General features: G+C 38.9%; 1 protein-coding gene across 1 annotated transcript in view; it reads left to right on the forward strand.

Annotated features, from left to right (window-relative positions):
• The window catches only part of NFATC4 (nuclear factor of activated T cells 4), a 147,926-nt gene extending 131,796 nt beyond the window's left edge, over window positions 1-16,130 (forward strand). Inside the window, exons 6-10 of the mRNA XM_089687054.1 lie at window positions 146-286; window positions 3,512-3,567; window positions 6,570-6,696; window positions 10,678-11,844; window positions 13,260-16,130. Of these exons, the coding sequence (XP_089543180.1) occupies window positions 146-286; window positions 3,512-3,567; window positions 6,570-6,696; window positions 10,678-11,844; window positions 13,260-13,315 (1,547 nt within the window). The 3' untranslated portion in view covers window positions 13,316-16,130. The remainder of the gene's footprint in view (window positions 1-145; window positions 287-3,511; window positions 3,568-6,569; window positions 6,697-10,677; window positions 11,845-13,259) is intronic.
• The last annotated feature ends 1,931 nt before the right edge of the window (window positions 16,131-18,061 follow it).

The raw sequence follows: 18,061 nt of genomic DNA on the forward strand, positions 1-18,061 counted from the left end.
GGGATTTCAGATAAAAAACTGAACTGCTGAAAAAAAAAAGTAGGTAGAATATAGATTAAAATGCTACACCAGAAACGATGCCAAAATAGCAGCACATTCTATTGAGTCCTTTCTAAACACACCCATTTTTCTCCACTTCACCCAGCTCAACGTTCAGCTCAAGAGCTCCCTCAAGTGGAAAACTACAGTCTCAGCGCATGTTCAGTGAATGGACGGGAGGAGTTGCTCCTGTGTGGTTCCAACTTCCTTTCAGATTCAAAAGTGATCTTCTTAGAAAAGGGGCCAGGTAAGATATAAATGAAGTCTGTCCCAAATATGGGAGAAGCAACGAAACCTTTAGTTCCACTGCTATCCTGCACTCGGACCCTGGATCCAAATAACCAGGATTCTACAATCATGTTTGCTGGTTTACATGGGTGTTCTAGTGTTAAAACCAAAGTCTTGAAGCTAGAGTTGGGCTTTAAAGTGTATGTAAACCCTAGCAATGAACTTTTTTTATTTGTTCCTTTTTGGTCTGTTAAATATGACAATAAAAGCATTATCTGTGCAAAAAAAGAACTTTAGACCCTGCCAGAAATCTTGTGAGTTCACAACTTTCTGTATGCTCGACTATGCGGTTGTCTGATCAGTTACATTGTTTCCAGTTCTCTCTGAGAATCAAAACTGCACCCCCCACCCATGTTATGGAGATAAGGAGAGTTGTTATGTAGTCCTGTTATAGGGTGACAAAGCTACTCCTCCACACATACAGTAAATGAATGTTGTCACTGCAGGACAGGAAGTGTGTTAAAACAGGATCACCAGGTGAAAATACAAAAAATGTCTGTGAAAAGAAAACAAATGCAGATACCATATCTAAGAACTAGCATGCCATAATATATTGCATTATTCTGTATACACAGACTTTAGTATATACTGTGTGTGTATATATATATATATATATATATATATATATATGTGTGTGTGTGTGTGTGTGTGTGTACACCCCTTTTGAAAAGTAAGATTTTAATCAATATCTCACAAGAACAATTTCCAAAATTTTGACAAAGCTGAGATTTATAGAACATTTGTTTAGCTCATTACATGAAAGTAAGATTAATAATATAACTTAGATTACAAAATCTTCAGTTTTGCTCAAATTAGTTGATGCAAAAATGAATGCACCCCACAACAAAAACTACTACATCTAGTATTTTGTATGACCTCCATGATTTGTATGGACAGCACCAAATCTTCTAGGCATGGAATGACCAAGTTGGCGACATATTGCAACATCTGGTACGACCTCTTTTAGAGCCTGGATGCTGGATGGAGAGTGATGCTCAACTTGTCTCTTTATAATTCCCCATAGGTGTTTGATTGGATTCAGATCAGGAGATGTACTTGGCCACTGAATAACTGTCACCCTGTTCTTCTTCAGAAATACAACAATGGTCTTAGATGTGTGTTTTGGATCATAGTCATGTTGGAAAAGTGCAGGACAACCAAGGGCATGGAGTGATAGCAGCATCATATCTTTCAATATAGACCCATACATCTGTGAATTTATGATATTGTCAATGAAATGCAGCTCCCCAACACCAGTAGCACTCATGCAGCCCCACAGAAGGACATTGCCACCATCAATGTTCACTGTAGACACCATGCATTTTTCTTTGTACTCCTCACCTGTGCAACACCATACAGTTTTGAAGCCATCAGTTCCAAAAACATTTATCTTGGTCTCATCACTCCAGAGTACAGAGTCCCAGTAGTCTTCTTCTTTTTCAGCATGGGCCCTGGCAAATTCTAGGCAGGCATTTTTGTGCATGAGCTTTAGGAGAGGCTTCCTTCGTGGTTGACACCCATGCATGGCATTCCACTGCAGTGTAAGCCATATTGTGTCACAGGAAACAATCACCCCAGTTTGAGTTTTACTTATTTAGCTAACTGCAGTGAACTTGCATGGCGATTTTCTTCACCCCTTCTCATCAGAAGATGCTCCTGTCGAGGTATTAACTACCGAGGAAGGCATGGAGGTCTCTGTGAGATGGTTGCAGTTCCATCTTTGTTACATTTTTGTATCACTTTTGCTACAGTATTCTGACTGATTAATAGCCTTGTAGCCTTCATCTTTCTTGTATAAAGAAATTATTTTCTTTCTCAGTGACATTTCTCTTCCATGTGGTGCCCTTGCTGACAGCATGAAATGGGAAGGGGTTTTCTTTGTTAAGTAACGCCCTTTTATAATCAACTGTCTGCTGGATGCCTGTTTAATGAATAATTAGACTCACCTGTAGTTGAATTCTTGTTAATTAGGATTTTGTTGTCTAAAATTTAGCTTTGCTCCTAAGACTTTCATTGGGGTGTATTCGTTTTTGCAACATGGTCTTGAATTAAAATGTAAGTGAAAATGTTTATTTTGTATGCAAATCAACAAATCTTGTTTCCAATGAATGGCTCGCATTTGTGGGAGTATTTTGTAGTATAGTGTCCCATAGAAAATGTTGATTCTGAAAGGAAAGTAAAGGTTTTCTGGCAAATCTGTCAAGATGTACTCATTTATGCTGTGTGTATATATATATATATATATATATATATATATATACATACATACATTCACTTATCCCCTTTCTTCCCCATTCTGATGCTTGGTTTGAACTTCAGCAAGTCATCTTGACTACGTGTAGATGCCTAAATGCATTGAGTTGCTGCCATGTGATTGGCTGATTAACAATTTGTGTTACCAAGTAATTGAACAGGTGTACCCAATAAAGTGGCCAGTGAGTGCATGTATGTGTGTATGTGTATATATATATATATATATATATATATATAAATTTATTCATTCAAGCCTTCAATCCCCCCTCCCCACCCCCCAATATCCCCTGCAGCAGTAATTTTCTGATGCTATGAGGGTTAATACGAGCCGCTGGACCTTTTAACAGGTACTCATCAAAGGTGTTTTGCCCCCCTGCTTCATTAATAGTGGCTGTACTATAGTTTCTCACAATGAAAAGCGCTCTATCTTCATTCAAAGTAGTCTTTTAATTACTGGAAGATTTAGTACAGCTTCTATAAATGTAGGAGGTGCGAAAAGGGTAAGGGTGGGAATAATCTGCACTTCTGACAAGTGCCTGTGACAGGTCCAGCAGCTCGTATTAACCCCCTCAGCACTGGAAGATTGCAGCTGCAAGGGTATGGGGGGGAAACAGAGGACTTCAGTTTTCAGTGAACAAAGCAGCCACCAGCAAGGGACACTTCTCATTCAATGCATTCAATTTATGTACCGTCCCTTGTGCTGTTAAAAAAAAATGTAAGCTTTAATAATTCTTCTTGGTGGTAAGGTAATTGTTTCTTCATGAAAGCGAATATGTGATTATATGCAAGATATAACACTGTAAGCCCCAATGTGAACATGTACTGACATGAATAGTGAACATTCTCTCAACAAAGCCATGCATAAAATGTTGGCATGATATAAAAAAATATCCAAGACATTACTTAACCTGTGTTTCCTTTCTCCCAATAGATGGAAAACTGCAATGGGAAGAGGAAGCAAAAGTAAACAGATTGAAAAGTAATGAGGTATAATGTGCACTGTTTTAGGTTTGATAAAACTCTTTTTTCTCAAGTTACCCTCGGGCTTAGCACGTTTCTGATAATGTGACTTATGTAAGGAGGTTCCACATTTTCTGCCTTATATGTCATAATTTGCCAGATTTATTTTACATCTTTGACCCCTCTTCTGGAATGTACACCAAAATGGGAAAATCTGAATACCATTTGTAAGATCCGCATTCGTTTTTACACATAACTGAACAAGCAGACAGATACAAAGGAGTTGATTTACTAAAGACAAATAGACTGTGCACTTTGCAAGTTCCTTAGTAAATGAAATGTGGTAAAGCTGCACTTTGTAAAGAATACCCAATCAGGTTGAGGCTCCATGCACACTAGCGTTTTTTAAGCTCCTAGAAGCTGTTATTAGCATTTTTATCTCTACTCCTAGAAGCTAGAGTTATCCTATGGGGTAGATTTACCAAAACTGGAGCATTCAGAATCTGGTGCAGCTGTGCATGGTAGCCAATCAGCTTCTAAATTCAGCTTGTTCAGTTAAGCTTTGGCAATAAAACCTGAAAGATGATTGGATTCTATGCAGAGCTGCACCAGATTTTGCACTCTCCAGTTTTAGTAAATCAACCCCCTATGTGACCATGCACACTTCTTTAGGCCATTAACATTTTTTGAGCTTCAGCATCTAGGAGCAGAAAAAAAAATATTTTTGTAGAGTGTTTTGGAGCACTTTTCCAGCAGAAACAAAACGCTAAATGCTCCTAAAACGCTACTAAAATATGCTATTACCATCATTTTTTATCCAGCAGTTTTTGAACTTAAAAACCAAAAAAAAGGCTGGTGTGCATGGAGCTTCAAGGAAAGTGAAAAAGCATTTTTGCTTACATATGATTGGATGATGGAAATCAGCAGAGCGTTACTAAGTTCTGGGGAAAATTAGTGTAACTGTCCTTGCAAAGTGCACAGTCTAGTTGCATTTAGTAAATCCACCCCAAAGACTTTAGAATGCATTGCTTACTGTCCAGTGATAAGCAAATGGTTATGTGGAATTAAAGCTAAAAAAAAAAATGCTGACAGGTAGAATTTCTATGACAGAATAGACCCTATTGGTCTCCTCTCTCATAAGCCTCCCTGCCTGTCAGCGTTTTTGTACACTGAGACTCCCATGTGCACTGCAGTATACATTTACGGCCTCACTCTGCTGATGTGACTGCCATGTACATGTGCGGGAGGGAAGTCATCACAGAGAGTCCGAAACCCAAAAGGAAGATCGGGAGAAGATGGAAGCCCCTGTGATACCACAGGACTGGAGGAGATCAATCACTTAGAAGGTAAGGTCTGCCATAATGTGCTAATATGTTGTGCATACTAGAATATTATGGCATAAAGCTCTCGGCAGCCATTCTTTAATTTTTTTATGCAGAGGTTTAATTCCACTTTTAAAGAAAAACGCACCATATTCAGGCTAAGGATCCATGCACACTAGCGTTTTTTAAGCTAAAAAAAACGCTGGAAAAAATGCTGGATAAAATACGCAGGTAATAGCTTTTTTTAGTAGCATTTTAGTAAAGTTCAGAAACATTTAAGAGCATTAGCGTTTTATTAGCATTTTTGCAGTAAATGTAGAGGGTACAAAAAGCTAGAAAAAAAGTTGTTAGGAGCATTTTAGTAGCGTTTAGCAGCATTTGGGAGCATTTTTTTTTTCTGTTCCAAAAAACTCTACAAAATTTTTATTTTCTGCTCCTAGACGTCAAACCTCAAAAAAAGCTAATAGCCTAAAGTAGTGTGCATGGACACATAGGATTCAAGTGTACAATCCAAACGCACACATTCCTGAGTTAAAAATGTCTGTGTGTATAAGTGGGTGCTGCAGCGATCATTGGCTGGAACCGAACAGAATCAGCAAGAGAGAACGTCACCAACACACCGAGGATCACCAATATGGGTCAAATAGTTACAGCATGTGACATGCCTGATGAAGTAGTCCTGCGAGACTCCGAAACGTTCCCTTGCTGTAACTATGTGGTTGTTCATTAAAACATTTGGACCCATGTTGGTGATCCTCAGTGTGCTGGTGACGTTCTACCTTGGACACATAGGATAACACTATTAGGTTCTACTAGGAGCCGAAAAAATGCTAATAACAGCTTCTAAGATCTTAAAAACATGCTATTGTGCAGTGAGCCTTAAAGTGTACCCAAGGGCAGGAACATCTACCTTGTCTATTTGAACTGGTGACCATTGTCACCAGGACAGAAAGTGATATTGTGAATCTTGCCTTCTGAAAATGTTAGTTGCCTGACTATATATCGTTGACCCATTAGCTTTAATACTTCAGTGACCCAGGAAATACATGCAAATAAGGTAAGAGGTTATAATTTGGTTGTGACATCACTTTTTGCATGTATGTTCCAGGTCAGTGAATCAGAAAGTACTAAGCTCAGGGGATCTGGCATGACTGCCAAGCAATTAGAATTTTAAGGTCAATAACGGCAGCTTCCATATTTCTTTCAGCACAGATTTGGTTTAATTGTTTTCTGACTAGGTGCTGTGGCTTATTGTCCATTGCACATTGCTCCATTCGTACTTTCCTTTTCTTCCATTGAACAGGAAAAGTCTTTTGTCCATCTGCTATTCAGGATTTCCCATAAAGAGAACCTGTCATGAGAGAAACACAGAGGGTGACAACCTTCTACTAATGCTAGCAGCCAATTTGTAATGCTGACCCTTGGACATTTTTTGATCTTTCTGATCTTTATACTTGTTTGGGGTCAGTGGCACAAAATCACAGAAGCCAGAAGGACAGCACAGAAGGCAGGCAGCTAGCATTTTCAGAAAGGTTTAATTTAGATGTCAGAGGAAGTCTACCGTGATCGGTATGTGTTCCTCTGCTGCCAGCTAGTGTTAAAAAAGCACTACTGCTCAGAGATACGCTTTTATAATTGCATGTTTATTGTTTTTATACATATGATAAAGGGATATTACATGTATTGATTTTGCTTTCCATTTTCCAGTCTCTGCTCTCTGTGCAAGTCCCAGAGTATTGTAATAAGGAGATAACACGGCCACTACAGGTCTACTTCTATATCTCTAATGGACGCAGGAAAAGAAGCCCTATGCAAAGTTTTCGCTACCTACCAAGTGAGTGCCTCAAAATTCATTAGTTGGAAACTTTTGTGGCTTTTGTTTAATTTTATTTTATATGTTTCCAAACTGATCTTTAACATCATGTTTTCATGGTTATTATCGATTATAGGTATTATATTTTTACTTTGCAAAAAGGCATTTAACCTCCCTAGCAGTCTGATTATGTCCATATTTCTGTGCTCAAAGCGGTACATTTTTTTGCATGGAAATATGTATTTTTTTTATTGTAGGCCTGTCATTTTTAGGAATAACTCACTGAAATCTGTCCGAACAAGAGTCTAGTAAACATCCCGGGTATGTTAAAATTTAAAACACGAAATTATAAATTATAATTTAATAAATAATCATAAAAAATAATAATATAATAATAATACATTTATTTCAATAATATAATCAAACCAAAAACACTGAAATTTGAAATATAGCGCCAAGTTCGCACATCACTGAGCAAAGTCGCAAAATCGTTTTCAGTGTCTGGTGACGAATTTCCCCACGAATCATTATCACTCAATTCTGCAAGTGGTTCTAATTTACTATTGCTGTTCTCTAGCTGGTGTAAAACCGGTTTTGACGTAAAGGGACGCTTTTTGGACGCCATGGACGTTTCTCAGTTTCCAGGTAGAAAGAACAGTAAAAATGCAGGCAGGGCACAGGACAAAGCACTAGAGACCAAAATGTATGTGAAATGGTTTGATACAGTAATGTTTTACTATGTGATTTTAGTGTATTGAGTGAATGTCACAATATGTCATTTTCAAATTTCCCGCTGTTCCGTCCCCCCCGTACATCCCGACGCTCGCAGGGGACTGAGCCCAGATGACAGATGCCGGCATCCGTCGGAGTGCATTACAGGGGACACTGCAGGAGGGACATCGCGGGAGCGCAGGACAAGGTAAGTGACCGAGGGATCCCGGAGCAGCGCTGTATGGTAAGCCCGAGTGTAGCTCGGGGTTACCACTTGTCGTACTGAAACTTTGCCCTGAGCTACACTCGGGAATACCGCCAAGGGGGTTAATACAGGATGAGTTCAGGATGCTTAGTCTGCAGACCACGCTGAGTTATCTTATAAGAGTCTCACATTTCCTGCTCACTTTTTTTATTTTATTTTGATAAAATTCCATTTGAGTTCTATAAACTAATAAGACAGAGGTGGGTGACCCTGCTGTTTAAATAGACCCAACAGACAGAGATCTACTTATACAGGTTGCTTAGGCTATTCAGCACATAGCACACCACCTAAAATCATTTTAACTTCTTGCAGACCACTTAACTCATGCAGTATATTTGTTGGCAGGAAACGTGGGTTTTAACAGTCACCATTCATATGCATCCATGGCAGGTTGTGTGCTGAGAATGCGCTCACTACATGCTCCCAGCACATTGACCAAGGTGTCATTACCACCCTGACCAAGCTATCACCAAGAAGAAGTAAGAAAATTCCATATTGATATCTAACTTCTTGATACTATTGTAGCATTACCCCCTTAGGAGTTGCTGAAGTTTTGAGTCTCCCTATAGCACTGCAAAGCCAGGCAACACACATTTTGACATCCACTTGCATTTGGGAGTCAATGACCAGTCCTTGAGCTTGTTTTGATGTTTTATTGGCGATTTAGAACTTGGATGCGGTAAGGGGTGTATGGTATGCCCAAAAGAACTGAGAAACCAAGGACAACTTCCTGAACTATGTACAATTCTTTACACAAAAATCCTTTTTGTGGAGAGCTAGCCAGCATTTCCTGTAGTACTACCCCATACCCCAGATGCTCCTCTTTCTGGCTGCCTGGAGGAATCCCCAAACAGGGGATCCAGTGCCTGTCACTTTAAGAAATAAGACAGTCCTGGGTGGTGGATAATCTGGTTTCCCACCAGAGTGCTCCTTCCCCTCTCTGGCCCAGGGGGTGCAGTTCTACTCACTCAGTCCTTCTCCTGTGTTGCTGGTGCCTGCTACCAGGCCTTTTAGATGTGCCGCTCCTTGCCTGCCTCACAGGTGGTCCTCTCTCAGGGGACCAGTAAAGTCCCAAGCTTTCCTCCTTTCAAGGTCCTCTACCTGTTGGTGAACCCTTTTCCATTTGGGCCCCCTCATAGGCTCCTGCTTCCAGCCTCACATTCTGTCTATCTTCCACCTTAACTCCCTGCAGCTGAGCAGGCTCAGTTACTCTTAAAAGCTGTCCTGGCCCCTTGCCAAGCCTCCTGTTGAGATTGGCCAGGATCCTCTAAGAGTACAGACCGGCCACTCCTCAAATCCACCCACTGCTTCTAGATCTTTCTCCAAAGTTTTAGAACAGGGGGAAATCCCAGAGGACTGGTCTACAGAGCCTCTCAGCTCTGATGCAAATTTGACCATGCTAGCTACCACACCCAGGCTGCTACTCAGCCCTCCTAACAACTGAACTAGAGCTCCCCCTAGCTAGCTAGGAGGGTGCTACACTACCAGATACTTTATGACAGGATAGGAATGTGAAAGTAGACAGAGGTTAGCACTAGAAGTCTATATGGTTCTTTGCTGGTGTCCTTTAAAGGAAACCTTTACCGAGAGAAATATGGTAGCTTCCACTGCTGACCTCTTTCTGAGAATGCTAGTTACCTGGTTGTCCCTGTTTTGTCTGACATGAAAAATAATGCAAGTTTGAAAGTCAGAGTGTATTCAAAACTCCTAAACAACATATTGGCTCCAGGCAATGCTTAGACACAAAGCCATCTGATCAGCATAGCAACCAGGCAGCTAGCATTTTTATAAGTCCAGCAGTGGCAACTTCTACGTCATCTACAGGTTTCCATTTAAGCATACCATATGTGCAATGTGTTATTATATACTACACATAAACTGTAGATAAAATTGTGTGTAATGTTATAACACAGCATAGATCCTAAATATTATTTGAATAAATATCAGCAGGAGCACTTTTATGTACATAGAACATGCACACTAGCATTTTTTAAGCTCCTAGAAGCTGTTATTAGCATTCTTTTTTTTTGCGCCTAGAAGCTAAATAGTGTTATCCTATGTGTCCATGTACACTACTTTAGGCAAAAAAGGGAAAAAAATGTTTTTGTAGAGTATTTGGGACCATTTTTTTGCAGAAAAAACTCTGAATGCTCCTAAAACGCTTCTAAGACCTTTTTTTTAGCGTTTTTTCTACATGTACTGTAAAAACACTAATAAAACTCTAATGCTCCTAAATGCTACTAAAATCCTACTACAAGCCAGCACAAAAACTTTTTTATCAGGGTTTTTCATCCAGCTTTTTTTCTAGCATTTTTTGAGCTTATGCTAGTGTGCATGGAGCCTTAAAATGGTTCTAAAGCTAAAATGTTTTTTACCTTAATGAATTCACTGCATTAAGTTAAAAAATGTTTTAGGACTTGCTGTTTCCCTGTATCTTTCTAAACATTTACCTCACTCCTAGACTGTGCCCAGCTGCAGTCTGCTTTCCTCTCTCTCTCTTCACTGAGGGACTGACTGGCAACAGGAGCCATTTGCTTCTGCGGCTATCAGTCAAATTCATTGAGGAGGGAGCTGGGGTGGGGCCAAGCCATGTGATGTGTATCAATAGACACACACAGCCCAGCTCAAAATCAAGCTTGCACAAGCGGCTTGCTATGGGGGCACTCAAAGAAGAGGAGGAGCCTGGAGTACCAGGGGTGGACCCCAGAAGAGGAGTTTCGGGGCCGCTCTGTTCAGTAGCAAAGAAAATAGCAGGTAAGTTCTAAAAAAACCTTTAAAACCACTTTAAGATGGTATTCATGTAGTAACTGTATACTTCAGCAAAGAAATGGAGATGGCATAGGAATACCATGACAGAAGAACATATGTGCATAATAAATTATTGTTATTTAAAATGTATAGAACCTAATTTTTGTACATACATTTTTAGTTTTTTTTATTGTATTTGATTATAACTTTTTCTCTTAAATATTTTCCTTTTTTTTCTATCTACTTTTTGTTTTCCTCTTAATGCTTCTTCTTTGCAGTCATATTTAAAGAGGAACCTCTTCCTGAGATAGCCTTACATAGGTTTCCCTCTGCCTCTCTCCCTCCTCCTTGTCATATCCCATTAGATCCAACGCAGATGGATTTGTCTGCAACATTTGCCCCCCATCTACCACCAAACTTACCTGAAACTCCCATGGAGGTGTCTCCGTATTATACTTCTTCACACCAGGAAAAAATATTCCCAGGTACTCCAGATTGCGGTATTGGAAGTAGTTCCTTCTTGGGATGCTACTTTAATCCCCCAGTAGCTCCTGAGTTTAAATCCCCCATCCCCTATCAAGAGAACAATAGTGATGTTTCATTAACTTTGCCCTTTCAATCAAACACCAGCTCTCCTCTCCCTCCAAGTCCAGTCCCCTGGTCACCACAGCCCTGCTCTTCCCAGTCTTCATGTTCAACTACATTTAGTGGATCCTTGCTCTCCCATTTAAATTCACCAAGTAAAATGGAGGAGAGAGGTACAGGTCCACATCAGAACTATCCTTCCTCCCCTGTTTTACCAAGTCTAGATTTTGAAACAAATGTACATAATTTTGTCCCAGATTATCAGTCATACCCAGCCTGTGCTCCTCCCACGTACACCACATTAGGTGAAAGTAGGTCCTTAGAGACAATGCAGGCTAAACTATCTTCCACATCTCCAGAAGTGGGCATAGGAGAACCATGCAATACCAATCAACATTTTACTGCAAACACAATCTCCAGTCATGCTATCAATCCAACACAAGCACTAAACTCAAAAACAGAAGATTTGTCTGTAAATCATTCAGACTTTTCTGTGCAAGCTTCCAGTTTGGCTGTCCCCAAAGAGAATAATGTGCAACAAGCATTTTCTGCTCCTTACCAAAGCTTGACCAACTGCACCAGTCAACTTACCAACCTTTGCCCTTCTACACATCCTGCTCCTTTATCTTCACCTTCTTCCCCACTCATTCCTAGTGCTGCAGTTCCTAGTCAAAAAGGATTATCTGACGTTTCATTGGGCATGTCATCAAATCAGACTGAGAAAGATACTTGTTACCAGGAACATTCTGAAGAATATGTTAAATCTTCCAGTAACGAGGGAAGAGATTTAGGAAAGGAAAGCCAAGGGTTTGAAAGCCCTTTCCATTCTATTCCAATCCAGGGGATCACACTGGAAGAAGGTACAATTAACTTAAAATATGCACTGGTGTATATAATGCAGCATTAAAAAAATATGAATAGTTTTAAACAAGGTTTTAAGTGTCTAAATAAATTAGTTATTTTAGATAATCCAATGACTGCAGCAAAGACCTTTTGAAACACAGCAGTTTGATATCTGTTTATCGTAGGACCCAGAGGCTAAGCTTAAGCATAAAACTACTAAACAATATACATCCAATAGACTAGAAAATATTTTTTAATGTGTTTTTCTAATTATGATCTAAATACCAATTACATTTTGGCCAGTGCATTAGCACAAACTGCATGATCCAAAACCAACTACAATGGTCTGTGAATTGCTACAATTGATAGTTTAGTAATACACTGCTTGACTTTTGTAACGATTGCTAGAGAATGTTAGTATTAAAGGTCTGTTAATGTGTAACCTAAAAGGGTATTTTTGTGTTGCTTTGATCGCCCTGCAGATGTCCCCGAATACTTACATTGAAGGTGGAGGTGGCTATCTTGGCAAGGCAGGGGCTTGCTTCCTTATGTCAGTACTGCCTCCTGATGACTAGTGAACTGATGACTAGTGGGGCTATGATAAAGAAACAGTAGAAAAGATGAAAGAAGAAGCACAGATTTATGAAATGAATGAAGTAAAGGCAGGAAAATATTTGCACTGCAGGTCCTCAGATACAACTTCCTCTCCAGCAAGAACAGTAAACACCACAGTAGTGATATTACCAAATCTCACTCCAAATCTACTGATAATAGCTAGAGTCAGTGAGTAAAAGGCACAGTACCTTAGATGACATTACACTGCAGATGTGTAGCTATGAGGCTACAGAACAGGGGTGCCTAAGCAAACTTACTTTCCAGGAAGTGCACTGTTATTTTTTTAGGAAAAGGGCAATTTTTTCAAGGTACTGCTTATGCAAAATTTAAATCTCTAGATTTTCCTTATAAGATAGCTAATGTTTGCTTTTTGAGTTCAGGTCCAATTCAATCGTGTAATTAAATGTGGGTGGGTTATAGCTGACCTTTTAGTTTAGACACAAGTGAACTTTTAATATTGCCAGGTATACAATCTGTAGAGATTGGGACAGAACTATAAAATTAATTCTCCTTTATATTCTAATAGAGAAATTAAATTTCAACTTAAATATGCTGTTTATTTAATATATTTCCTATATTTAATATATCAATTTAAAACAAGTTGCATCTGCCATGCCAATATGAACACTGCTCATTTTAAATACTGTATGATCATCACATTATCTAACGTAGATTTTTAGAATCCAGGAATATGTATCCGTATAAAGTGTTTTGTATATCTGTGCGTCAGTGAGGACAGAGCTACCCAAGTATGTGTAATCTATGCCAAAAGAAATTACTTACATGTTGCAACTTTGTTTCTTTCTTTCCACTGCAGTAAGTGAATTCATAGGTCAAGACCTACACCGTTTTCCAGAGCCGCGTCAGAATTAAAACATGGCATCTAATCAAGAATAACAGCCGTCTTTAACCATCCCAGAAAAAAAGACTCATTTCAGCAGCAAATTCATCCAGAGCAAGCTTTGGATAATTGTGGAGCAGCGAAACATCTACATTTTTCAGAAGTATAGGCAAGCTACTGAGAGTAGATGTTCACCAGCAGGATATGTTACATTTTCTACCTTATTTTGGAATCTTACATTTTCAGCTTTTCTGTAGCATAAAGCATTATATTTGTTCATGTGATTGATATGATGTGACTGTCAAACAGTCTTTGTATATAAAAAGGGTACCTGCAATGAACCTCCACTCTCCAATACTATTAACATTTTAAAACATGGCTTTGACGTTACTTTCCAGTCTTTCTATATGAAATCAAGATTTGCCAATTATAAGTCACAGTGGTAACAGATTTTAAGATCTGACAAAAGTTTTAATATCTGTCTCTTTCTCCCAATCATCATAGGATCCGAACCATAAAAACCTCCATGCCTATGTCAAATCGAATAGATCACAATATCTGAACTAGTTATGCAATGGCCTTTTTCATGTAGATGCATGCAGAAAGAATTGTTCTGTTTGTAGTAGCAGCATGTTCTTACTTTTATTTTTCTATTACACACTGGCAACATAAGCTTACATCTGACCATACTTGTGTTGACATGGAGCACAGAAATGGTATTTTTTATCAAGTCCTTGTTATTCTAATGCATGGTCATCCAACAGGCCATACACATCAGCATGTTGGCCAACATGGTCTTTGTGTGCATTAAATATTTATTCTATCAACTGCTTTCTGCAATGCTTCCTCTCTTTTAATTGGTAGAAAACCCATCAGCAATTGGAGAGAGAAGAATTACAGCCAAACTACAGTGACTTCATTGTTGATAACCATTAACAATTGTACATAAATCCATATGTTATCTGTCCTTATGGAAGACCAATGCTCCATCAGCAGGGAACTCAAAGAACAGGTCAGTTGCTGGCCCTATAAGACGACATGAAAAGGCTTACTGTTCTCTGTCTTTTCTATGCACACCCACATTGTTGGATTTCAGATTATTTTTCTCAGGTAACAGTTGCAAAGGGCCAGTGTTGTTCTCGTTAGTTTAGATTGCATTTTACAGTCTTTAGGTGGCTTATTCTTTGTTTAGATTTGTTATTCATCATAACACGGGAGACTGGGATATACGGTGCAGTCTCACCCAATTTGAAACCCTTGAAAACCCCCCATTTGTCTTTGTAATACCCACATTAAGAGAAGAATTGCATTTAAGCTATTTTTTATAGCTTCAGCAATAAAATACACTTATACAAGACTTGTCTTTCCTGTGCTACTGAAGCACTTTAGGTAGCCATTGTACTGTTTTATACAGCAGCTATCAGTGTTTTCCAGGATTAGGTTGGTAGCTCGGTGCCTATTCTTCACCCTTTTGAATCCTGGGAAATGCCAGGGTGGAGTGGAAAATATAGACTGGGCTCATTCAATCATATACTAATGAAGTATAGTAGGAGTTTGGGTGGAAACTGGAGCATCCAGAGGAAACACACAAAAACTGGGGAAGCATCATAAGGGTGTTAAAAAAAATTCCATTATAATTAATAAAGTCAGGTAAAATGTAGGTCCTTGCACATAATAAGGCTAATTTACTAAAGGAGTTGAGGATCTCCACAAAACTTATTAAATATTCACTTCAATTATCCAATCATGTGAAAAGCAATTTCCCATTTTCTAATTTTATTTGAACATGATTAGGTATTCAAAGTAAATGGAAATTTGCTTTCACCTGATTGGATAAGGCAGCCCATAGATGATTGTTTTTTTTTCTCTTGAGTTGAATGAAAAAAATAACTCGATTCCCCCATCCACGCATTCGAGGTGGACAGGGGAATCCTCCCTGCTGAGTCTTTGTATTCTGACAGTGGGGAGACATCCCTGCCTTGTGAATATACTGGTCAGCGCTGCCAGCTATAGTTGGCAGCGCTGACCGATTGGAAATTGTCTAACAGGGTGGTTGTACAGACGTTGATTGGTAGATCAACACCCTGCCCATACATGGATGGCCAGTCCTCGCTGAACCAGTCAAATTTTGATCCATGTATGGGTGGCATGATTCAAGTCAATATTCACACAATCTCTTACGTGTAAATACCAAACTCCTTATGTAAACCACCCCATCCATGTCTAGGTTTATCCCTTCCACCATACAATGTCATGCTGATTGACAGCAACCTTGTTATGGATTAAACCGGTAAAACTGCCATTGCATTATTACATGCTGATTAGGAAGAATGGTCACACACAAGAACAGAAAATCTAACCTTTGTGTTTAATCATGGCAATAAGGGGTATTAAAAACCATGGAGACAATTCTTTTTTTTTTATAGAAATAGTTCTAGATTTCCTAAAATTTTATGGAGAAATGGATGCAGCATCCTTATAAAAAACAAGTACAAATAAAGTAAACTAAGTGAAAAAAAGAGAGCCAACAACAACACTACCTTGTGTTTAATTTTGCTTTGTCGAGACCAAAAAATGCCAAAAGTGGTATCTGGGATACAAAGGTTTACCTATAGTGGCCTTCAGGGAATTACAGCACTGTGCTACTACTTCCATTCTCCCTTGTGTAATGCATATGACCACAAGTGCCTTTCCAAGTGTAGCACTCAGTTTTACAGATAGGTCTTCTGTATCTCTGCCCCAACAAAAGATTTATCTATATTTATGTATCTATTATTTTTATATATGCCAGTCTGGCAATTGGTAAGTTTGTACTTTGCTATCAGTCTATTAAAGAGATTGATCCTTTGTGTATTGTCTTTTATTGATTTTTGTATGTTTTTACCTTTTCTGAGAGAATTTAATGGTTGGAATTATGTACCTATATAAACCCATGCAAAGTTCAATATTGCAAATTGCAACCCTATTTGGGATTTAGTGCAAGATTTTAAAAAAGGAAATTCCAGTTATGCCTTGCATTAAATTATTCACATTGTAACTAAAACACCTATATTAAAAAAACAGTTATACTCTGTGTATTTAGATATTCTAAAAAAAAATTAATTGGGTTGCTCAGCAATCTAGGGAGTTATCAGCATTCAGGGATATTGCACATAATATGGTGTCACTTTACAGCAGCCAATTAATGACACCTGTTGGCTTTGTCTATGGAAGTATGACTTGATCCACAAATTACATTACTCTTTCCTTCTTTTCCCCTACTTATCCAACTACTACTTTTAACTTTACATGTCATACACTATCATGCAGTTTATTTGATATCCATTGTCACCTATGCTATTTTTGTAACATGCATCAATGCACACCTCTATGTTCGGTGTGTTGCGGTGCCATTCATTGTCAATGGTATTCTAATTAATAGTAGCTGCAAATGCACGGCAGAAAATCTCAACTCACATACTGTTTGTTTTGCTGTGCTGCAATGTTGGTAAAAATGCAGAATGTCTGTTAATTAGTTTATTGAGAAGCATGGGCAGCCCCTTCAAATGAACGGGCTGCCTTAACACAATGTGCGTTAACAAGCGGCAGTGGACCATACAGATTCAAATAAGTCCCATTCACACTGTTGCAGTATGATGGATTGCATTTGTGTGTGTTAGGCCTTGCAATAATATGCTTTGCATTAGGGAGGAATATGTATTTGAACTGGCAAGCAACACACAGACCACTCTAAAAATCAGAAGTTTACCATTTTGTTTCACCAGAATGTCCAGTAATGGGTCAGCATGCACTGTGGTGCATTGCCAAGGTATTTTGGGTTGCCTTTATGAATGAATGGCACCACATCATATGAGTGAGTGTTACCATGCATGTACAGTCATGACACCATAGAGCTAAGATGTTGTGACAGCCAGTATAACATCAGTACAGGGACATCCCAATATTCATTCCCATCCCAAGCTTGTATGCTCCACCATTCACAAGCTTGTATGCTCCACCAATGCAGCCCTTTTCTGATAGGGGAATCTTAATAATAAACAACAAACACACAAGGGGGTGCAGAGGTCTGGTGCACTACCTCAAATAAATTGTAATAAATAAAATACTCATAAAATGCATCTAGCACAAAAGTGATGTAAAAAAAGCCAACTCGCAAAGTAGTCTGGCTGAAGACGTGTATCACCAGAACCCAGGCATCACTCAGACGCGTAAGTTAAAAGATTTCGAGGGATAGACCCCCTTCCTCAGAGTATAACCGTCTCAGGCTTCCTCTGCTTTTTTGTTTGTTGCATTTTGTGAGTATGCATGTAGTATTATTTGATATTTAACAACATTTATGTGAGGTAATGCACCAGGCCTTTGCTCCCCTTTGTTTGTGTTTGTTGTATGTTACAGTTTGTTTCAGCAATATGTGTGCTACTACACTCCAACAGGGTGATGGGGCCCTAGGTAATTTGAAAGTGGTCCCTTCTTTAAGGATTCATTTACATGTGTGCAGTGTGTTAACATGCATTATGTCTTCTGTTAACATGCACAAATGTTAAAATGCACAAATGTGGTGCATGCATAACAGATGAGTAAATGAGCAAATTACCCTCTAGCTTCCTATGTTACCCAAGGACTCCACTGGCAGCACATCCCAGCAAAAGTTCCTGGCTCTGCTCTCCGCAGCCATCAAGTCTCATTTATCCTGTTGCACTACTTTGAAAATCATTACAATCATTACAGATTTACTAAAACTGGCTCACTTAGAAAATAAAACCTGAAAGTTTCTATGC

The sequence above is a fragment of the Staurois parvus genome, unplaced genomic scaffold, assembly GCF_062004578.1.
Source record: "Staurois parvus isolate SC_StPar_1 unplaced genomic scaffold, SC_StPar_1.0 ptg000415l, whole genome shotgun sequence".
Lineage (NCBI taxonomy): Eukaryota > Metazoa > Chordata > Amphibia > Anura > Ranidae > Staurois > Staurois parvus.